Source organism: Cnephaeus nilssonii (assembly GCF_951640355.1).
Source record: "Cnephaeus nilssonii genome assembly, chromosome: 11".
Lineage (NCBI taxonomy): Eukaryota > Metazoa > Chordata > Mammalia > Chiroptera > Vespertilionidae > Cnephaeus > Cnephaeus nilssonii.
Window position 1 is genome coordinate 10,443,874 of NC_137082.1, and position 23,591 is coordinate 10,467,464.

The 23,591-nt window shown below is 48.8% G+C and overlaps 1 protein-coding gene across 2 annotated transcripts in view; it reads left to right on the forward strand.

Annotated features, from left to right (window-relative positions):
- The window catches only part of ATP9A (ATPase phospholipid transporting 9A (putative)), a 129,321-nt gene that overhangs the window by 11,598 nt on the left and 94,132 nt on the right, over positions 1-23,591 (forward strand). For both annotated transcript variants that reach the window (XM_079783492.1, XM_079783493.1), the window contains exons 2-3: positions 18,438-18,582; positions 21,909-22,022. In XM_079783492.1, the coding sequence (XP_079639618.1) occupies positions 18,438-18,582; positions 21,909-22,022 (259 nt within the window). The remainder of the gene's footprint in view (positions 1-18,437; positions 18,583-21,908; positions 22,023-23,591) is intronic.

Consider the following 23,591-nt stretch of genomic DNA (forward strand, 5'->3'; position numbering starts at 1 on the left):
AAGAAAAACCGGTTGGGCAAGAAATTCATGTTTGGACTATTGTTCTTATCTATGAGGTCAGCTTTCTGATTTAATAACTAGGGAAGCCTTGAGCTGTTGGAAGAGACCATTCGGGGAGTGTTATGAACTGACTTGTAACCCCTCTCCTCCCAGACTCCCCCAGTTCAAATGTTGAAGTCCTGACTCCCAGCAGCACCTCAGAATGTGACTGTTTGGAGGTAGAGCCTTTGAAGAAAAGGTTACCTTAAATTGAGGCGGTTAGGGTGAGCCCTCATTCAGTCTCACTGGTTGCCTTATGAGAAGGGAGACACCGAGGGCGAGAGGAAAGACCATTTGAGGACACAGTGGGAAGGCAGCCATCTGCAAGCCCAGGGGAGAGGCGTCAGAAAAACCAGACCTGCCGACACCTTGGTCTTGGACTGCCAGAACTTAGAGAAAATACCTTTGTGTTGTGTAAGCCACCCAGTCGGTGCTCTTTTATCGTGGCAGCCATAGGAAGCGAATGCAGAAAGCACCTCGTGCGTGGCCACGTTGGCAGGTGTGGCATCGCTTGGAATTGCTAATAAATAGTAATGAGTCCTTCAGCAGTTTTCTCTAGACAGTCCAGTCTCGAGAGCCCTACTGGTATAAGCATCTTGCAAAGTCATGGGGACGAGCTGACGCTCCCACCTCCCCCACCTTAACCTAAAACACTCCCCACGTGCTGCAGGGTGGACGCAGCCCCAGCCACAGCCCCCAGAGTTTCCCTTTGCTTCACGAGTTTACAGTTGTCACATTTCCAGCTGCACGTTGCGTGGTGGTTAGCTCTGGACACTTGGACGGTGTAGGTCAAGTATGTGAAACTTGTGGCCCGGCAGGCCATGCCCGCGAGGGCGACCTGCTTGGTGTCGATGAATTTGATGAGCACTGCAGTCGCCGCTCAGCATGCGTTAGGGGGCCAGCACTGTTCTGAGAGTTTCATGTGGATCGTCCCATTTAGTCCTCCTGGCAACCCTCTTACAGATGACAGCGCTGAGGGACAGAGGGTCCTTTCCCCTTCAGAATAGTTTTGCTTTAGAATGACAAAGATTCAGTATTTAAAAAAACTTGTTTTCCCTTAACATGCATGTGGGCAGCAAATTCCTTTTTGCCACCGGTCTCAACGCCCTTTCCTATGAGAGTTGGGGTTTTTGGAGGCTTCTGTGCTTTGGAGGTAAGTATGTGTGTATTCTGTGATTCCCAGTGAAAGCTGGTAATTAGCAGAAATGATGATATGACAGGGAGGTTCTAGAAACTTGAAATTATCCTAGTAAGTCACTTATTGATCAGTGTTTTCTTTCTCACCCTCTTTGTATGAGACACGTTCATGCTAAGACCGGGGGTGGGGGGTGGGGGGGGGAGTACAGAACATCTCTTTCTAAAATGTTTGTCCTCACCCTGTAAAAGGAAGTCATTTGAATCTGAATACCTTTTAGCATTTATAAGTCAGTCTCCATAAAAATTCAAATAAAATGTAAAACTGGAGACCTTCACTCCCCGCCCCCCCCAACCTTCTCTCCTCATTTTCATACTCCCCAAATGAAAGGCAATTAAGAGGCTCTCTTACAAGGATGACAACCCTGTCCAGGTAAATCAAAGGACCAGGTAGTAAACAGGAAAGACCACTTGTCCCACCTGGTGGATTTCGTCCCCTAAATAAGCTGATTTTAAAAGAGTATGCACATGTACTCACATATACATGTACATGCACACTCGCTAAAGAGCACAACTCATACATGCACAGCTCAGTGAATTTTCATAACGTGAACACACTCCTGTAACAGCTGCAACTAAAGAGACAAGCTGTCACTCAGAACACCCGCTGCTACCCCTTAACCCCCTACCACTCCCCCCACCTTAACCTAGACCTGACTGCTGACAGCAGAGAATCCTTTGGCCTGATTTTGAACAGATGCATCAAACAGCAGGTGCTCCCTGGTGCCTGGCTTTACCGGCTCCATGTTCTGTTTGTAAGATTAGACCACATTGCATGTGTATTACACAGGGTGGGGCAAAAGTCAGTTTACCGTTGTTCTTATGGAAAACAATCCTATATAATAAAGAGGTAATATGCAAATTAACCCGCACACCCTCACAAGATAGCTGCCTACAACCAGGCCGGCAGTGGGGGTTAGTGAGGGACGACCAAATGACTGAACAAAGCAGGCTACAGGCTGCGTGGGGCAACCAGGCCAGCAGGGGTGTTAGTGAGGGAAGACCAAATGACTGAACGAGCAGGCTGCATGGGGCGACCAGGCTGGCGGGGGGGGGGGGGGGGGGCAAGTTAGGAGTGACCAGGCTGGCAGAGGAGGGCAGTTGGGGGCGACCAGGCTGGCAGGGAGGGCAGTAAGAGGTGACCAGGCCGGCGGGGGTGGGGGGAGTTAGGGGCGACCAGGCCGTGGGGAGGGGTGCAGTTGGGGCAACCAGACTGGCAGGGGGGGCAGTTGGGGGTGATTAGGCTGGCAGGGGGGGGCAGTGAGGGGCGACTAGGCTGGCGGGGGGGCAGTTGGGGGCAACCAGGCTGGCGGGGGGGGGCAGTTAGGGGTGACCAGGCCAGCAGAAGGAGGCAGTTGGGGGCTACCAGGTCGACAGGGAGGGCAGTTAGGGGTGCCCAGGCTGGCTGGGGGGGGGCAGTTAGGGGCGATCAGACCAGCATGCAGAAGCAGTGAGAGGTGATCAGGCCTGTGGGGGGGGGGCAGTTGGGGGTGACCTGGCTGGCAGTGGGGGGCAGTTAGGGATGACTAGGCAGGCAGGCAGGTGAGCGATTAGGAGCCAGTGGTCCAGGATTGTGAGAGGGTACAGGCTGGGCTGAGGGGACACCCCCCCCCCCCCGCATGAATTTTGTGCATCAGGCCTCTAGTAAATAAATAATAGTACAAGCATGAACTCTGTATCTCACATACCCACAGCTGTAAGCCTGCTTTTACCCCACCCTGTAGTTGGCTCGTCCCTGCGGCCACCTGTAGACGTTGTATGACATGTCATCTCTCGGTCCCTTCTCCTCTTGCTGGGCCCTGGGGCTGTTTCCAGGTTTGGCGCTGGGATTGGTGCCGCTGTGAACATATCCTGGAGTCCGTGTACTGTGTGGTTTTGCTGGGCCCCGCGGTGTGTTTGTTTCAGCTGGAGTAGAAATGGATAATGTTCAACGTGTTGGCACTCAGTGGTGTGTCCCCATCGGGGACAGTTCCTGTCGCTGCATATCCTCACCGACACTTGTATCGTCTGTCTCCTTTCATTTCAGCCATCCTCGTGGGAACAGAGTAGTGTCACAAGAGTGCATTCTTTTCCTTATGATTTATTGGAGAGAGGCTTCCCTTTTCTTGACCTGAGGTTAAGTTTTGAGATACAGGTTAGCCAAGTCATGTGAAACCTGAAGGTAAGCCGGGCAAAATAGTCCCACCACGGCAGCCGGCACCCTGTCCTTGAGGACTTTAATTATAGGGAAACAGTAAAAGTCTGTAAAGTTTATACTCTCAATATTTATATGTGTTTATATTTCTTAATTATATACAATTTTATGTATCAAATTTTAATGTAATATGTATTTTTATGTTTATTTGTACTTTATAAGTATAAAATAGAAAAGTTACACGTGTGCATGCGTATTAAAGAAAAACTGTAGAACAGAGAAAAGTGCTGAATATAATCCTGGCGTTAACTTTCCCTTCAAAGAAACCACAACTGCCCTGGCTTGGAGCATCGTCCCAATATACAGAAGTTGTTTGATTCCTGGTCAGGGCACATAAATAAGTGGAATAACAAATCGATGTCTCCCCTTCCCCAAACCCTTTCTTCCACCCTCCCTCCCTCCCTCCCTCCCTCCCTCCCTCCCTCCCTCCCTCCCTCCCTCCCTTCCTTCCTCCCTCCCTCTCTCTCTCATCAATAATAATAAGCCCTCGCCAGTTTGGCTCAGTGGATAGAGTGTTGGCCTATGGACTGAAGGGTCCAGGGTTCAATTCTGGCCAAGGGCACATACCCAGGTTGTGGGCTCCATCCCAGTGCAGGGCGTGCAGGAGGCAGCTGATCAATGATTCTCATCACTGATGTTTCTCTCTCTCCCTCTCCTTTCCTCTTTGAAATCAATAAAAATATATTAAAAAAGAAAAAGACAACCACAACTGACACAAACACTTCAGCTTATGCTGTGTTTCTGTGCCTACATTGTCTCGTGAATTATAACCATGTAGCGTGTGTTTTTTTATTTCCTACCTTTTCCACTTAGCATTGTAACGCAAGGCCTTTTCTGTATCATGAGGCCCTTTGTAAATGACACTTTAAATGGCAACAGAATATTTCTTTGAAAAGACTTCGCTAATTTACTTAACCCCGGGCCCTATATTTTCACAAATTGATTCCTGTTTTCACTTTTTAAATAATGTTTCCATTCTGAACGCTGGCCCTCCAAAGCAGAGTCACCCCAAAGACACACGGAACGCAGACCCCAAGACCCCAGCAGGCACCTGTTTGGGGTGGGAAGAGCGCCATCTGCAGGGGACTCGCACCAACCAGCTCTGCTCATTGCCTCGCAGAACAGCCCGTAAAAGTAGTGCCTTCCTCTGTCTTGTTTACGTGTTCCAGAGCTCGGCACGGATTCTGGCACGTAGTAGGTGCTCAACAAATATCTGTTGAGTGAATGATGAAGAACAGGAGCCACCGTTCCAGTCAGGTCTGCCTGCTCCCAGCGCCCTTAGTTTTATTTGAAAACATTAAAATCCCCAAAGGACTGCGGGTTCCTAATTCATGTGGGGTGTCGGTGGTGTGCGGGGCACACGGCGGGATCTCAGTGCAGGTGTGTGCGGGGTGTTGGAGCCAGAAGGCGGAGAAGCGGTGGAACAACCTTCTGTGCAGAAAGAAAAGGGAGGCCTCCCTCCCTCCCTCTCGTCTCTCCTTCCCCTCCCTCCCCCTTTCTCATTCACTTAGCCTGTTGCTTTAAGGAATTAGCCACAGAAGTAGCTTGTCCCAGGCCTGGGTCACAGATCTCAAATGGATCCCAGATTTGCTGTGTGGCTGTATCTGCCCCTGTTTCAGTCCTCGGGGCTCCCAGCAACTTCTGCTGCGTCACCAGGACTTCTAACGTCTTCAGGCAGTGAAGCCTGGGGCTGAGCCTTTGTCCGGGAGTCAGGAATACCCCCCTCGGTGGCAGTGGGCTGTTTGGTGCCAGATGATGGCACTAGCAGCTTGGGGAGCCAGGGCAAGCCGGACGGAGCCCTGCCAAGCAGAGAGGCCCGGCGTGGCCCGGCGTGGCCCGGAGGGACCCACCCCACTCGGAGCCGTGCCTCAGCACTCTCCCCAGTTCTGTGGCCCTGCACGCGACTTTCAAGCTCTAGAGTTTTATTTTTCCACGATGAAAATAATAATTTCTTTTTTAAAAAGTAGTGGCTCCTGTAATAGAAAACTTAAAGACGCAGTAGCTAGAATTATTGAAAGCCCTCCTTCCTCTTGTTAACGTTGAGGTATGTTACCTTCTATCTATATTTTTATCGAATGCCCGTGAATGACATGATTTCAGTTCATTTTTGCCATTATAAGTTAGAACTTAGTTGAGAGAAGATATCTTCTTTTTTTTTAAATTTTTATTGATTTCAGAGAGGAAAGGAGAGGGGGAGGAAGAGGTAGAAACATCAGTGATGAGAAAGAATCACTGATTGGCTGCTTCCTGCACACCCCACACTGGAGATGGAGCCTGCCACCCGGGTATGCTGCCCTGACCGGGAGTCAAACCGTGACCTCCTGGTTCGTAGGTTTGCGCTCAGCCGCTGAGCCACGCTGGCCAGGCTAGAGAGGATGTCTTGATGCATATGAACTTTATTCCTTTTGAGCATTTTCATAGGCTGGGCTCTGAGGCCCCTGGGTTACATGGACCACGGGGCGTTCCGGGGCGTTCTGGGAGGCCTCCCTCGTTTTACTCCCTGTGAGACCCAGAATCGCCCCACGTCCAGGGTGAGGATATGGGCGATGCCCCCACCTGCCATTTTAGTATTGCTTATGCTCAGTGCACGCCCACCACATTGGGAACGTCTGCGAGAGAGAAAGGAGTAAAAGCACGTGCTTTCCTTCCTCTGTCTGCCACCGGGCTTCCGGCTCGTTCATGAGCGAGGTGGTGGGGGTGGAGGACAGGGCCCGTGGTCGACGGAGGACACAATACATGCTCTGTGGATGGGCGGGTGACCGTAGCCCCTCGTGGTGGTGTGTGTGGTCATTACGTCAGACGTGTCGGAGAGGCTAAGCCTTCTTTGTTGAACGAACAGAAGAAAGTCTGCGTGTAGTTTCTCATGATACAGCTGTGTGCAGGCCGCAGGGCCGCGAGCCCACTGTCCGGCTTCCCTGCCAAGGGTGGAGGTGGGCAGCACGGTGGTTGGAGCCCAGGGTGGCATCCCCTGGGGCACCACCATCAGAAAAGGAGGGACCATGCTCCCTGGTGAGTGCCCGCCTGTGAGCTGTCATTGTCCCAGACCCCCAGCACCTTCCTGGGAAACGCCTCCATGGCCGTGCCGGGCTGTCTCCGCGCCAAAGCCACACCCGAGGTGGGGCACGTGTGGCCGTGGCGCTGCCCCTGTCTCCATGGGAACGGGGAGGAGCCGGATCTGGGAAGGAAAAAGGTTACTAACACGGTGGTGGTGGCTCCCCAAGGCCAGGGTTGGCTGCTGCGGCGCTGAGGGGTTGAGGACGTGGATTTGGGCAGGACTGCCTCTGTTGGAGTACTACCGGCTGTATGACCCTGGCATGTGAGTTCTCTTCTCTGACGTGGGCATGGTTACAGTGCTGAGCCGTTCTGAGGACTCGATGAGTTGGTGTGTGCCGAGGGCGAAGATCCCAAAGCCCGTGGCCCATGTGGCCTGTGGAAAGCACAATCGCAGTTAGCCGTTGCTAAGGCTACCGGTGGGGTGGAGGGAGGAGCCGGGTGTCACTGGGACCCTTGCTGTGTCCCTGTCATTGGATTTTCTCTAGGTGGCTGTCTGGATGATCCAGAGGCGGCTTTCATAGCCTCCTGTGGGCTGAGGTCTCCAAAGGCTGTGGTTAAGGCCGCTGGACCAGCTGTGGGACAGTCTGAGGCCATTTCCCCATCTGTGAGCACCGCCTGCAGGACCATTTTTTTAAAACAAAGCGTTCCTTAAAAATAATAATAATAATAAAAAAATATATATGTATATTTATTTATTTTAGTCAATGATGAAATGATGAGAGAGAATCATTGACCGGCTGCCTCCTGCACGCCCCACACTGGGGATTGAGCCCGCAACCCAGGCATGTGCCCTGACTGGGAATCAAACCCTGACCTCCTGGTTCATAGGTCGATGCTCAACCACTGAGCCACACAAGCTGAGTAGACCATTTTTTTTTAATCCTCACCTGAGGATATTTTTCCATTGATATTTAGAGAGTGGAAGGGAGGAAGGAGGGGGGAGAGAGAGAGAAACATCGATTGGTTGCTTCCCACATGACCCAGGCCAGAGATCGAGGCTGCAACTGAGGTATGTGCCTTTGCCTGGGAATCGAACCCAAGACCCTTCAGTCCATGCTCTAACCATTGAGCAAAACCGGCCAAGGCGCATGTAGGACTACTGTGAGCATGAAGGGAAGTCACTCACACTGAGGACTTCACCACGGCACCGGGCCCACACCGAGTGCTTTAGAAATGCTCTTGCTTATTGGTTTGGTGTCTGAGGAATCATTTAATTCCATTCTCTGGCATTTTGGGGGCTGCTGGTGCTGGCTGGGTGCTGTGGCACCAGACCTGTCTCAGAACCATGAGCCAGTGACCTAGGTCAAGTGTACATGCATGAGGTAAGGCAGAAGGCCCACGAGTGCTGGGTGCCTGGGCCTGGGAGAGAGTCATCAGCCCTCCCAGCTGAAGGAGCCCCTTCTGTGAAGCAGGCCTGACCCGCGAGCTCACCGCTGGGAGCTGAGGCTGCGCACTGAGTGCTGCGTGCTGCTTGGGCGGCAGGGTAGGGGGTTTTGTTTCCAAATTTAAAAGCTGACCAGCACAGAGTCACATAGTTCAGTGTTTAAACGGTACAGAAGTGTGCACATGGCAGACTCAGTTGCCATCCCTCCCCCTCCATTCAGCACCCGTGCCCCTCCTGAGGCAACCACGCATCAGTTTGAGAAGGTCATTCTAAAGAATTTGAAAGCATTTATAACAAAGGCCATGTAGCCCTGGCTGGTTTGGCTCAGTGGATAGAGCGTCAGCCTGTGGACTGAAGGGTCCCAGGTTCTATTCTAGTCGGGGGCACATGCTCGGGCTGTGGGCTCGATCCCTAGTGGGGGGCATGCAAGAGGCATGTGATTCTCTCTCATCATTGATGTTTCTATCTCTCTCTCCCTCTCCCTTCCTCTCTGAAATCAATTAAAAAAAAAAGCCCATGTATTTTTAAAAAATTTATCTTTATTGTTAAAAGTATTACAGATATACCCCCCCCTTTTTTCCCCTTGACCCCCTCCACCCCACACCCCCATATGGGACTATCTTGAAGAGGACTTATCAAGTCAGAGTGAATGTGCATTTGTGATTCTGGTGTTATCACCAGGTCGCCCTCCCTCAAGGCAATCCTATTAGCCCCCTCCCAGCTATGAAAGTGTCTGCTTGGCCGGCCCGACCAGCACAGGCTATGCTTTTTGATCTTGGTCATCGTGCTAAATAAAAAATGATATCTCGGTATGGGTTTTGCTTTGCATTAAATTTAAAAATTGCACAGTTGCCAAAAAATGAGTGTTTGCACATCCAAGTTTGTGTTTCGTCTCTGTCTTGAAGAATCAGATGGTGTGTCGTGCTGGGCTTGTGTAGGAACATATCCTGGCACATGTCCTTCCCACAGTGTGCCCCATCCCACCAGGCCCAGTGTGGATTTTCGTTTATTTATTCTTTCATGTTGCTTGCTAGGCTTCTGTACCTGTCAGCTTGCCAGTCCTTGTCTAGAGAGAAACCAAGTACAGTGTAGGGGTGCTCAGAGCTGCTTCCTCTTCTCTTTGCGAAGAACTCAGGGTTGGGTTTGAAGGTAAGTAGATGGGGGCTTGCTGCAGGAAGTCCGTTGTGAATGAGCCTTGCAGAGGGGTTGGGACTAGCGAGGGAAGTACTGGGCACCGGCATTCCGAGCTCACCTGCCTTAGCTCAGCCGGTGGCTTGCTTATGGAGGACCTGGGATGCAAAGGTCAAAGGCTTGGACTTGAGCCCGTAATTATTGAGTCATAGTGGGGTGGGTGCCCTGTGAGTCTTGGTGCACTGCTGGGCAGAAAGAGACCAACAGGGAGAGACATAAGGCAGGAGAAGTAGGGAAGGGGGACAGTTCCCACCATCCATGCCTGCCCCCTTCTCCCAGGAGAACCAGAGATAACCACCTAGGTGTGTGTATTTGCTTCCCAGTATTTTCCCCAGGCATAGGTATATTAGCATGTACTTTTAATTAAAATATCTCTCTATATAAAAGAGATATTTCAATATCTTCAGTTTCTTCAGCCCAGGAATACGACTTGCTTTATAGCCAGGTGCAAACATTTCACACTTTAACCAAATGTCTGTGAAGCGTTTTCCCGTGCCTCATCTCATTTGATCCTCATAGAGTCCTGGAGTAGGTAGATAGGAGATTTGGTGGAATCCTATTTTCTTTTCATTAGCCAGAAAACGGAGATTTAGAAAGCTTAGAAACTTGACCCAACCGAAAAGAAGCAAGAAATGGTGGACCTTGAAAATAACTTCAGTTTTTCTCACTGCGCAGAATATAGTCAAACACTGCTGCTGTTAAATATTGTACCCTTTGTCCTCCTTGTGTGATCTACAATGATAATCTGCTTTGTGTTGATATTTACTGCTGTGTTGCTGACAATTACCTGAAAGAGAAGTTGGGGTGCTTCACTGGGCTGGAAAAAGTTTAGCTAAATCAGAAAGCAGTCTAATTAAGCAAGTTTATTCCACACACACACACACACACACACACACACATATCACACATATGTATATGGCTAAGTTGACTTATGCATGCGTGATACCTATAAAGCTCTTGCTGGTGCCAGTTGCGTGTGTGTTTCCATCTCGATCGTGAATTTGGTTGACACTTCTATTATAGAGAAAGGGCGAATAGCAATATTAAAATATTTCTTTTAATTAATTTCCTTTCAATGTGCACGAATTTGTGCACCGGGCCACTAGTAGCATAATAAATTGTGTATCTTTAGCTTTATGTTTTCTCCCCGCCACGTCATCACTTGGATCTGGACCTGTCAGTGTGTGACCTCATTCTTTTATTGCCACAGGCTCAGTGTGCAGGGCATCCCTCCATATGGACATCTGGGCCTTCCCAGGTTTTGCTCTCTCCGTGCTGCTGTAAGCATCCTTGTGCATGTCCTGTTGCTTACCAGTCCCTGTAGTTGTGTAGGATACATCCCTCCAGGTGGACGTGCTAGGTCAGAAGATCTGAGCTCTCCATTTAAAGATGCCTTAACCCTGTGGTCGGCAAACTGTGGCCCGCGAGCCACATGTGGCTCTTTGGCCCCTTGAGTGTGGCTCTTCCACAAAATACCACAGCCTGGGCGAGTCTATTTTAAGAAGTGGCGTTAGAAGAAGTTTAAGTTTAAAAAATTTGGCTCTCAAAAGAAATTTCAATCATTGTACTGTTGATATTTGGCTCTGTTGACTAATGAGTTTGCCGACCACTGACCTAACCAGTTTGGCTCAGTGGATAGAGTGTCAGCCTAAGGACTGAAAAGTCCCAGGTTCGATTCCGGTCAAGGGCATGTACCTTGGTTGCGGGCACATCCCCAGTGGGGGGTGTGCAGGAGGCAGCTGATCGATGTTTCTCTCTCATCGATGTTTCTGACTCTCTATCCCTCTCCCTTCCTCTCTGTAAAAAATCAATAAAATATATTAAAAAAAATAAAGAGAAATCGCCACCTTGACCTTTTTCATTGATATAGTCCCATTTCTCCTCTAGCAAGTAGCATCCTGTGGCTAGAGATATGGTTAGACATCAGTGAACTAGCTTCCTCCTTTGCATTCTTTCTAACTTGAGATTTTGCATTCTCCTGCTTAAATAACCCACACCTAGCACTTAGATGATTATAGAACAAAGAAGTAAAAGTTTGGCTTTGTACCTCCTTTCCTCTTTTTCCAGCATCCATCTCTTCTCCCCTCCAGGCACCTGTGCTTAGCAATTTGGGTTACATCCTTCTAGAACTGCAGTCCGATGTGGTAAGCACTAGTTATATGTGGCTATTTAAGTTGATGGACTAACATTTAAGTTTTACATTTTGAGTACTCAGTAGTCACATGTGGCTAAGTGGCTGCTCTCTGACCAGGCAGATAGAGAACATTTCCATCATTGCAGACATGTGTGGAGGATGCTGCCCTGGACCAGGTTCTCAAATCCGCGTGATTGACATTTGGGGCTGGATCATCTTCTGTGTGGTGCTGTCCTGTGCGTTGGAGGATGTCCTGTGCGTAGCAGCATCCCTGGCTTCCATCCACTAGATGCCAGTAGTACCTCCCTTTCCTGCACCTGCATTTGGGACAACCAAACAGCCCTCTAGACATTGCCAACTGTCCCTGGGGGTCAGAATTTATCCTCGGGCGGGGCGGGGAGGGAGAGGGAGAGGGGAGGAATTAACCCCTCCCCCCCAATGCTGTAGACTATTTTTTCCACATTGCCCTCAGTTTTTCTTCCTGGGTCTTCCCAGTGTCAACATTGAGATGATCACTTCCTGGACCCTGGCTTCCGGCAAGGTTGGTGCGTCACGCAGCAGCTCAGCAAATATTTACTGAGTGGGTGCCGACTGTCGGCACCGAGAGCAGGCGTGATCCTTTCTCCCGAGGCCAGCTCCTCGTTGCAGTAGTCACCTTTCCAGAAACTCGGTTGGCTTGGCACTTCCCCCTGTAATATTTGCCTTTCCCTTGCTTTGCCCGGCCATGTGAAACCACTGCACATCGGCGGTCATAACCTGTGTTTGTTCTAGAGTCAATTTATAAGAAAAATCTACTTGGGCTTTTCTTTGTTTAAATGGTCTAAGCTGAAAGCAGTGCAGACTAAGTTATCTCTAGCCTTGCGTCTTTTAAATTTAATTTTATTATATTTTTATGAATTTCAGAGGAAGGGAGAGGGAGAGAGAGATAGAAACATCAATGATGAGAGAGAATCATTGATCGGCTACCTCTTGCATGTCCCACACTGGGGATTGAGCCCGCAACCTGGGCATGAGCCCTGACTGGGAATTGAACGGTGACCTCCTAGTTTATAGGTCATTGCTCAACCATGAGCCATCCTGGCCGGGCCTAGCCTTACATCTTTACCTAGTTGAATAGCTGTTGATATCAACAGGTGAGAAAATTATTTCATGTTTTTTTTAAAATCTAGAAAAATAACTCGAGAAGTAATATCTGCTGTTTTAAAAATATATTTATTGATTGATTGATTTTAGAGAGAGGAAGAGAAAGAGAGAGAGAAACATCGATTTGTTGTTCCACTTACTTATGCCTTCATTGGCTGATTCTTGTATGTGCCCTGACCAGAGATCCAACCTGCAATCTTGACATTTTGGGCCGATGCTCCAACCAACTGAGCTACCTGGCAAGGGCTCAATAGCTACTATTAATTGAATGCTTGTTATGTGCTAGGTCCTGTCCTATCCTATTCCTTTTCTATATAAAATTTTTATCCTCCTAGTAATTCAGCAAGGCAGGTCTTATCTTTTTACAGGGAGGGAAAGTGGGGTCACAGATGAACAGCTGGAAGGCACACAGCTGGTGTGGAGCAGGGCTGGGATGTACACCCCGTCCCTCTGGCTGCAAAGCGTGTTCCTAACGCTGTCCACGTGGCCCTGCTGTGTTGAAACAGTGGCTCTCACCTGTCACTGCTTTTTCAGCCTCTCCATTAATTTCTCCCTCTTAGGGATTCTACGGTGCAGCCCGTCTCCCCAGCCTGCCTGGGGTGTGGGGTGGGAGTTACTTTGCCCTGGCATGTGACAGACAGCTCTGTTCGGTATTAGGACATAGCAGTAACAGTCCACGACACCAGGTGACAGCTGTCACAACATAGCTATGGGCGCCTTCCTCCCAGACCTTTGAGGGGGAGGCGGGGTCTGGCAGCGGCCACGAGGGGAAGAGAGATTTGCAGGTGATAAATCCAGAAGTTGAGAAGGAGCCTCACTCGCTACCACCTCTTCTGTTTGGACAGGTCGAGGGAAACTTGGTCACTTGTAAATTTGCCACCACGCCCAAGGCTTCTCCTGCAGGACGTTAGTTCCCAAGATACGTTTCTAGACGCTGCAGTGATAAAGTCAGAGTAATTCAGGGACAGGAGCTAAATCACACTGAGACGTGTAGCAAGACACCCACTTCCTTTTCCAGTTTTCCGTCAATATTGCCTGGCAGGCCCCCCTTTTTCACAGCAGACCCTTGCTCGTGTCTCCGCGCTGCAGGGAGGAGAAGCAGCCAGCGGGCCGGGCCAGCGGGACCCCAGCGGAACTTGTTAGCTTCTCATTGCGTTGGTCATTGCATTGACTTTGGTATTTGCCTTCTTGGTCTGACAAAGCGTGATGCTGGTTTTCCATTTATGATAGTGGTGTGAAGTGACCCGTTAAAATACACTGATGTAAATGGACTTCTGACCTGGGCACCACTGACATTTGGGGCCAGGTCATCCTCTGTCGTGGGGCCCATCCTGTACATTGGAGGATGTTGATCAGCATCCTGGCCTCTGCTGCCTACTACCTACCAGTGGCCAACCTGCACCCCTGGTTGAGAATCACTGATGTAAGGTGTGCAAATGTAGGCAAAATCGTGAGTTTAGAAAGTAGAGGTAGTTGGATATCGTAGAAATCCCTTGTATGAAAATGGCTAAAGTTTGGGAAACTGCTTAGGAAATTTCCTTCAGTGTCCTCGTCTGTCTTCTTTGGCACTGACATTGGTTCTGTAGTCAGGCGGACACCCTGGCCGGTGTGGCTCAGTTGGTTGGAGCATCGTCCCATGGACCACAGGTTTGATTCTCAGTCAGGGCACATACCTAGGTTGTGGGTTCGATCTCTGGTTGGGGCACATTCGAGAGGCAGCCGATTGATGTTTCTCTCTCACATCTGTGTTTTTCTCTCTCCCCTTTCCGCCCTTTCTAAAAATAAAAAATAAAAAAGTCAGGTGGGGCGGTGTCTTGGAAGGGGGGAGAGAAAGCATCGCTGTCCAGGAGGACTTCCTGTCCTGCTAGAATGCTCTGTGTCTGCACAGTCCAGGCCACAGCACGGGCCAGCAGGCTCTGGAGCCTGAAATGTGGCTGTGAGAATGAGGAACTGAGTCCTCGTCATTCTCTTAACTTTCGTTAATTTAAAGGGTAAGCAGCCACGTGTGCTAGCAGCTCCCGTGTTGGACAGCACAGCTCCAAAGAGGTCAGGAGAATGGAGAGGTCAGGATGGCGAACCCAGGCTTTAAGGCATAGCTGGAACTCTCTTTTTTAAAAAAAACCTTTATTGTTGAAAGTATGACATACGTCCCCTTTTCCCCCCATTGACCCCTTCTAGCCCGCCCCCACCCTCTGCCCCCTACACCCTGCCCCCTGCCCCAGGCCTTCACCACCCGATGGTCTGTGTCCATGGGTTCTGCATATATGCATACAAGTTCTTTGGTTGATCACTTCCCACCCACCCACACCTTCCCTCTGAGATTCCATGCTTCTATGTCTCTGGATCCACTCTGTTCATCAGTTTATCTTGTTACTTAGATTCCACATATGGGTACGATCATGTGATACTTGTCTTTCTCTGACTGACTTATTGCACTTAGCGTGATACTTTCCAGGTCCCTCCATGCTGTCTCAAAGGGTAAGAGATCCTTCTTTTTTACTGCTGCACAGTATTCCATGGTATATATGTACCACAGCTTTTTTTTTTTGACATTTTTTTTATTGAGGTATTATATGTGTACATATCTTACCATTGCCCCCCCCACCCCACACCCATACATGCCCTCACCCCCCAGAGTTTTGCGTCCATTGTTTATGCTTATATGCATGCATACAAGTCCTTCGTTTGATTTCTTATCTCCCCCACCTCTCCCTAACTTTCCCCCTGTAATTTGAAAGTCTGTTTGATGCTTTACTGTCTCTGTATCTATCTTTTTGTTCACCAGTTTATAATGTTCTTTATTATCCATAAATGAGTGAGATCATGTGGTATTTTTCTTTCATTGACTGGCTTATTTCGCTTAGCATAATGTTCTCCAATTCCATCCAGGTTGCTGCAAATGATGAGAATTCCTTCTTTTTTATGGCAGCATAGTATTCCATTGTGTAGATGTACCACAGTTTTCTGATCCAGTCATCTGCTGACGGGCACCTAGGCTGTTTCCAAATCTTAGCTATTGTAAATTGTGCTGCTATGAACATAGTGGTGCATATATCCTTTCTGATTGGTGTTTCTAGTTTCTTTGGATATATTCCCAGGAGTGGGATTACTGGGTCAAATGGGAGTTCCATTTTCAGTTTTTTGAGGAAACTCCATACTGTTCTCCACAGTGGCTGCACCAGTCTGCATTCCCACCAGCAGTGCACGAGGGTTCCTTTTTCTCCGCATCCTCGCCAACACTTGTCGTTTGTTGATTTGTTGATGATAGCCATTCTGACAGGTGTGAGATGGTACCTCATTGTTGTTTTAATTTGCATCTCTTGGATAATAAGTGACTTTGAGCATGCTTTCATGTGTCTCTTGGCCTTCCTTCTGTCTTCTTTTGAAAATATTCTGTTTAGGTCCGTTGCCCATTTTTTTATTGGATCATTTATCTATTGTAGCACAGCTTTTTTATCCACTCGTCTACCGAAGGGCACTTGGGCTGTTTCCAGATCTTAGATATTGTACATTGTGCTGCTATGAACATAGGGGCACATACATTCTTTCTGATTGGTGCTTCAGGTTTCTCAGGATATATTCCTAGAAGTGGGATCACTGGATCAAATGGCGGTTCCATATTTAATTATTTGAGGAAACTCTATACTGTTTTAGTGAAACTCCATAGTGGCTGCACCAGTCTGCATTCCCACCAGCAGTGTACGAGGGTTCCCTTTTCTCCACATGGTCGCCTAGCGGGAACTTTTTAGAAGCTTGGGATCTCAGATATGTAAATCCAGTGGGGATACATCTTTAAGGAGGGCCCGGCCATGTGGCAGACGGGACCGTCAGATGGGAGGTTTGGCGTAGTGGTTAACAGATGCCCAACCAAAATTGGCTTGAGCAAAGTAAAATAAAACAAAACGAATTCATTGGTTCCTGAGACAGAGAGCCCAGGGAATGAACAGACCATCAGGAGATTGTCTGCCTGTGTAAGTCTGTATCTACCTACTTCTCAGCTCCTTCCTTTAAAAAAAACAAAAACACACCATGTTTTTATTGATTTTAGAGAGAGGAAGGGACAGCTGCCTCCTGCCTGCCCCCTTCTGGGGATGGAGCCCGAAACCCAGGCTTGTGCCCTCACTGCAATCGAACCAGCAACCTCTCGGTGCATGAGACAACGTTCAACCAACGGAGTCACCCAGGCCGGGGCTCCTGGCTTTTCAATTTAGCGTATCTCTCAGTAGGGCCACCCGGCCCATGCAGCTCTCGCTCAGTCTTCAAAGATCGTTGGGGATTCCGCTCTGTGGACGTTCCCCGTTCATTTAGACAGCCAGGTTTGCTGAGCGGTCAGGTTCATTTCCGGGCTTCTGCCTCCACAGTGCAGGCCACACGGAATGTCCTGCTGCTCTGGGCACGTGCACGCACCTGCCAGGGAAGTAACGAGCAGTTGAGCCTGGCAGCTTGCTGTGCCGAACCTTCTGCTGGAACAGTCAACAGAGCCAAATATCAACAGGACAACGATTGAAATTTCTCTTGAGAGCCAAATTTTTAAAACTTAAACTTCTTCTAACGCCACTTCTTCAAAATAGACTCGCCCAGGCCGTGGTATTTTGTGGAAGAGCCACACTCAAGGGGCCAAAGAGCCGCATGTGGCTCGCGAGCCGCAGTTTGCCGACCACTGTGCTAAAACATAACAGACAAAACTTCTGTAAACAGCCAGCCCGACTGTATGTGAGTCCCTTACTAGCAAATTCATTCTTTAGTCTGTTTTAGTACAAACAGACAGCGGTGGGATCCATCTTTACAGGGTTACTGTAGGATGGGGAGAGAATTTCCGGTTCTGCAAATGGAAGGGTGTGCTTCCTGTCAAATGAACCAACCCTCCGGCCCTCCCTCCGGCCCTCCCTCCGCCCTTTCCTCCGCCCCTCCCTCATTCATTCAACACTTAGAGTGCCCACAGATGGCCAACATGGGTAAGTCACACCCAAGAGCAGGAATGGGTTGGACGCCTTGAGGCTTCTGTGTGTCTCTGGCCTTTGGACAGCTTAGAGGGGCGCCCACACGGATGAGTTGCTAGGAGTGAAGCCGTCCTTATCAGAGCCACAGTCCCCCCCCCCCCCCCCCCCGCCCCGGGCAGCAGTGTACTGGAACGAGGAAGCTATTTTTAAGAAGCAGCATCGTGTTTCAGCGTGGAAATTTTGAACATCCGAGCAGGCAGCTTGCTGGCTTGCTAACCTTTGGGGTCCTGATGCCAGGGACTGTGTTTGCTCAGCCTTGGACTCCAGCATCTGGCCTGCGCCTGCTCGGCCTGCAGGACGCGTGGAGAAGGAGTTCCTCCGTGACCAGTGATGATGTGAGTCCCGTCTGGCTGGTTTCCCTTCTGCTGGATGTCTGCTGGGCCTGGCAGGGCTGGGTGCCTCCCGCCAGCCTGTGTGTTGGGGGCCGCGAGGTGGCCGTGGGGTGTTTCTGTTGCAGTGCTCACGAGGGCTTGTAGCTCTCCTGAAAGACAGACTGCCTTTTGGGGGTGTCTCAGAGTGGCTTTGTTTTGCCAGAGCTGGCCACGTTCCCAGGCGTTCCCTTAGCTTGTGCGTGGGTGACCTGGTCGGCCAGGTGGGGTGGCTCTCCGGGCCAGTCCGCCTCCAGCCTGTCGCTGGCCCATGTCCAGGTCACGCTGGGTGAGTCTCCGTCTTTCTGTGTCGCTGAAGGGAGCGCTGGGGAAGGTAGACTCTCCCCCTTCCCCTTTCCACAGTGAGCACGGTGTAACCTGAATAGCAGGGCTGTTGGACGAGACGGACATGGTGCAGAGCCAGACGCGGCCGTTTCGCTCATCTCCTCAAACCTGGGGGCTGCACCCTCTCTCCTGAGCTTTCTTCTCTCATCTGTAAAATGAAAAAGTACTGACAATCTGGCCAGTGGACAGATGAATTCCATTTTTTGAAATAAATAATTTGGGCTGGGGGGCCAAGCATCTTTGATTGCGACCCCAGCTTCTTAGGAGCCCCAGTTCTGTTCCCCACCTCCCCGAAGGATGCGGCCCCACGTGTGCCCCCGTGCCGAAGCTTTCGAGATAAACATGCTGAGCAGGGCGTGGCCCTGATGCTGTGGGCATGTCTTTCCCGCAGGTGCTGTGAGTGGCTGAGATGCTGCGGTGGGGGAGAGCCCAGGCCCCGCACGGTCTGGCTGGGGCACCCCGAGAAGAGGGATCAGAGGTACCCCCGAAATGTCATCAACAATCAGAAGTACAACTTCTTCACCTTTCTTCCTGGGGTACGTATGGGCAAGGACCACACCCGTTTTTTCTTCCCACACCCAATGTACGCAATGGAGCCAGGCTTAGAAGACTGGGGTCCCCCCGTGGCAGATTTTGTGAACACACCCCCTTAACCACTGGTGTAGCTGCTCTGTCTGTACGGCTGTGAGACCACCTGATCAGTTAGAATCTAACTGTTAGATCAACTTCACATCTACTGAGTGTGTTGTGCGTAAGAGAGAAAAAGATATTACGCGGACCTAGCATTATAACCAGAACACCGGAAAACCGCAGTGCTTAAATTTCCCCCCATCATCACGAAACACATATTAGCTGTAGGAAAGTTGGGGGATAAGAGTATAGAGAGAGAAAAAAAAAAGATGCATTTTAATCCTTTCACCCAAAGAATTTCTGTTAACATCTTTTGCTCTGCCAACAGTTTTGCTAATGACTTTCTGGTTTGCTTGGTGTGTGACTCTGCAGTCATAGCACTTCCCATTAACTTATACATATACATATACATATACATACACATATACATATACATACACATACACATACACATATACATATACATACACATACACATACACATACACACATACATATACATACACATACACATACACATATACATACACATATACATATACATATACATACACATATACATATCCATATCCATATACATATCCATATCCATATACATATCCATATACATATCCACATCCACATCCACATCCACATACATTACACATACATTACATATACATTACATATACATATACATATACATGGACATGGACTCCTCCAGCCTTCCCCCGACGCACGTAAATTAAACGCCGATTTTCATCCACCGTGGCCTCCAGACACTGATGGACTTTAGAAGCCGCAGCAGCAACCAGTTCCAATGCTGGAAAGGAAAAAAGTTACTAACTTCGATTTATTGCGAGATAATACGGAAACACACATACATTATACTGAGGCTTAAGGTCCCTTCGAGTGCTTTTTTTCTTTTAACCAGAGTCTATGCCTTTATTCACAAGGCTGTTTTACCTCTGAATAGGCTAACGATGGAATCTCATTTCCTTTTCTTGGTAGTCTACAGTTGCTACTGTCTTAATTTTTTAATTGCATAGTTTCAATTTTTCTTTTTAAAAGTTATCTATATTGTTGGAAGTATTACAGATGTCCCCTTTTTCCCCATTGACCCCTTCCACCCTGCACGCACCCTGAATGATTTTTTAAAAATTTCTTTATTGATTAAGGTATTACATATCTGAATGATTTTTTAAGGGTGATTTTGACTACATTCATTGCTCGCTGTCTCAGCCCTCCCCGACCCTTCCCCCAAATCTCAGTAACTTAAGTCAAGAAAAAGTTTATTTCTTTGACTGTTCCTGGGAATTCTATGCAGACGTGGCCACTCTATTCCCTCTGGGAGCTACACCTTCTGGAATTCTGGCCACCAGCGTCCCCGTGGCCGATGGCTCTTAACCACCTTAGCCTAGGAGAGACTCATCATTTTCTCCTTAAAAAAAAAAAAAATATATATATATATATATATATATATATATATATATATATATTTTAAATATATTTTATTGATTTTTTACAGAGAGGAAGAGAGAGGGATAGAGAGTTAGAAACATCGATGAGAGAGAAACATCGATCAGCTGCCTCTTGCACACCCCCTACTGGGGATGTGCCCGCAACCAAGGTACATGCCCTTGAACGGAATCGAACCTGGGACCCTTGAGTCCACAGGCTGACGCTCTATCCACTGAGCCAAACCGGTTTCCGCTAAAATATATTTTTATTGATTTCAGAGAGGAAGGGAGAGGGAGAGAGAGAAAGAAACATCAGTGATGAGAGAGAATCATTGGTCAGCTGCCTCCTGCACACCCCACACTAGAGTTCGAGCCCACAACCTGGGTATATACCCTGACCGGGAATCGAACTGTGACCTCTGGGTTCATAGGTCGACACTCATCCACTGAGCCACGCCAGCCGCGAGAGACTCCTCATTTTCATTCATTGCCAATCGGCCGAGTCGTGGGGTATCAGTCTTCCTGCCAGGGCACCTGGGAGCAGTCAAAGCTGCCAGAACACACCGCCACTCGGGATGGGGTTCTTCTGGATGTGTTTTATGGCATTGCGATCACATCGTGGAAAGGACAATTTATCTTACTTTAAACTTAAAAAAAAAAATATTTTTAAATACCCTGCTTTTTTGATCAAGTTTACAGCATAAGCATTTCCCACTAATACTTATTCTTAAAAACAACATGTTGAGGGGCTTACCTATACTTACAACATAGATGGGTTAAGGAAGAAAACAGAGCAGACACATTGAAGCCCTCAGCGTGCCCTCCCCGCCACAGAGGTAACCACGGTCTTGAATTTGGTGTTTACAGTGTCCACATGTATTGCTATTTACATTTTTACTTAGAAAAATTTTTTTTAAGCCCTGGCTGGTTTGGCTCAGTGGATAGAGCGTTGGCCTGCGAACTGAAGGGTTCCGGGTTCGATTCTGGTCAGGGGCACATGCACCGGTTGTGGGCTCGATTCCCAGTGGGGGACTTGCAGAAGGCAGCCGATCCATGATTCTCTCTCATCATGGATGTTTCCATCTCTCTCTCCCTCTTCCTTCCTCTCTGAAATCAACAAAAATATAATTAAAAAAATTTTTTTAAAATATATTTTATTGATTTTTTACAGAGAAGAAGGAAGAGGGATAGAGAGTTAGAAACATTGATGAGAGAGAAACATCGATCAGCTGCCTCCTGCACACCCCCTACTGGGGATGTGCCTGCAACCAAGGTACATGCCCTTGACTGGAATCGAACCTGGGACCTTTCAGACCGCAGGCCGATGCTCTATCCACTGAGCTAAACCGGTTTCGGCTAAAAAAAATTTTTTATTACACAGAGAACTATTTAAACTTTATGGGAAAGGTATCATGTTGTGTTCTTTTGTAGGAAAGTTTTTTTTCCCCCTTAATCTTTACCTGAGGACATGTTTTTTAAAAAATGATTTAGAGAGAGAGAGAGGGGGGGGGAGGGAGGGAGGGAGGGAGAGAGAGAGAGAGAGAGAGAGAGAGAGAGAGAGAGAGAGAAACATCGATGTGAGAGAGAAACATTGATCTGTTGTTCCCGTCCCATATGTGCCCTGACTGGGGATCGAACCTGAAACCTTTTGTTGTATGGGATGACGATCCAACCGCCTGAGCCACCGCCAGGGCTGTAGGAAAGTTTTAAAACATTATTCACCTCCCACTCACCCTGCCCAGTCCTATCAGATAAGCCTTGACTGTCTCCTCTCTCTCCTTTCCACATTCCAGGTGCTGTTTAACCAGTTCAAGTACTTTTTCAACCTCTATTTCTTACTCCTCGCCTGCTCCCAGTTTGTTCCTGAAATGAGACTTGGCGCGCTGTACACCTACTGGGTCCCCCTGGTGAGTACGTACCACGCTCGGCTTGCTCAGGGACTGCCGAGGTTGGGGACAGACAGCTCCGTGTCTCTCACTCGAGCATGTGGAATGGGAGAGTAGCCCTTTAAGGGAGAGGGCACCCTCAAGCTAACACATTGGGCGCCCCCAAGGTTTTAAGGTTGCAGCTCCATTTCCTACATCAGCAGGGTCAGACGATGGTAAGTTCTGTGCCATTCCTTCCTTCTGTCACTGCTCCTCCGGCATTCACTGTCTCAGCAGACAGGGGGAAACGAGGGAGACCAAGCCCCGTCTTGGTGTGTGTACTCTGTGCATACTATTTAGTGGGAGGGTTTAAAAAAGTGACAGATTCCGTGCTTTCGTGTGTACGAATGTGAGAGAATTGACCAGAATGCCCCTCCATTCCTTTCCTCGCCTGCTTTTCTTTCTTCCTTTCCTTTGGCCAATGGTAATTGAGCACCTACTATGTGCCAGGCACTGTGCTGGGTGCTGGGGGTGCAGCGATGAACAGAACATATAAATTCTTGCCCTCATGGAGTTGATTTTCAGAGGATAGACAATAAACAGATTAATAAAGTTGTTTCAAATTGTGGGAAGTTCTGTGAGGGTAACAGAATAACGTCATAGGACAGGAGGGGTATCCCAGGCTCCTGGAGTGTTTGTTGGATGGATGGAGGTGGGGGTTGTGGAGGGGCTGCCTAGCCAGGGTGGCCATGAAAGGCCTCTTGAGGAGGTGATGAGGAGGTGATGGGAAGGAGAATAGGAGGGTGGGAGGACTCCGGGCAGACGGCAGCCATGCAAAGGCCCTGTGGTAGACAGGAGCGCAGAGGACTTGGAGAACAGACAGGAGCTCAGCGTGACGGGCATTGGAGAGGGCAGAGCTGACGTCTTTTTCTCCAGAGACGTTATGAAGTGTGATTGCTGCCTGTTTTTCTCTCAGCTGGACTTGGGGGGGAACACTTAGATCTTCTTTTCACAAACATGGTTACATTTTTTTTTAAACATTTTTATTAATTTCAGATAGGAAGGGAGAGGGAGAGGGAGAGAGAGAGAGAGAGAGAGAGAGAGAGAGAGAGAGAGAGAGAGAGAGAGAAACATCAATGATGAGAGAGAATCATTGACTGGCTGCTTCCTGCAACCCCCTACTGGTGATCAAGCCTGCAACCTGGGCATGTGCCCTTGACCGGAATCAAACCCACCCAGGACGTTTCAGTCTGCAGGCTGATGCTCTATCCAAACTGAGCCAAACCAGCTAGGGCTACATTATTATTATTATTATTTTTAATAGAGTTGCCTTCTGTGACTCCATTATAGCTTCTCAGAAGTCATTGCCTAATGATTTTTTTTTAACATATTTTATTGATTTTTTACAGAGAGGAAGAGAGAGGGATAGAGAGTTAGAAACATCGATGAGAGAATCATCAATCAGCTGCCTCCTGCACACCCCCTACTGGGGATGTGCCCGCAACCAAGGTACATGCCCCTGACTGGAATCGAACCCGGGACCTTTCAGTCCACAGGCCGATGCTCCATCCACTGAGCCAAACCGGTCCTGGCAGCTAGGGCTACATTTTT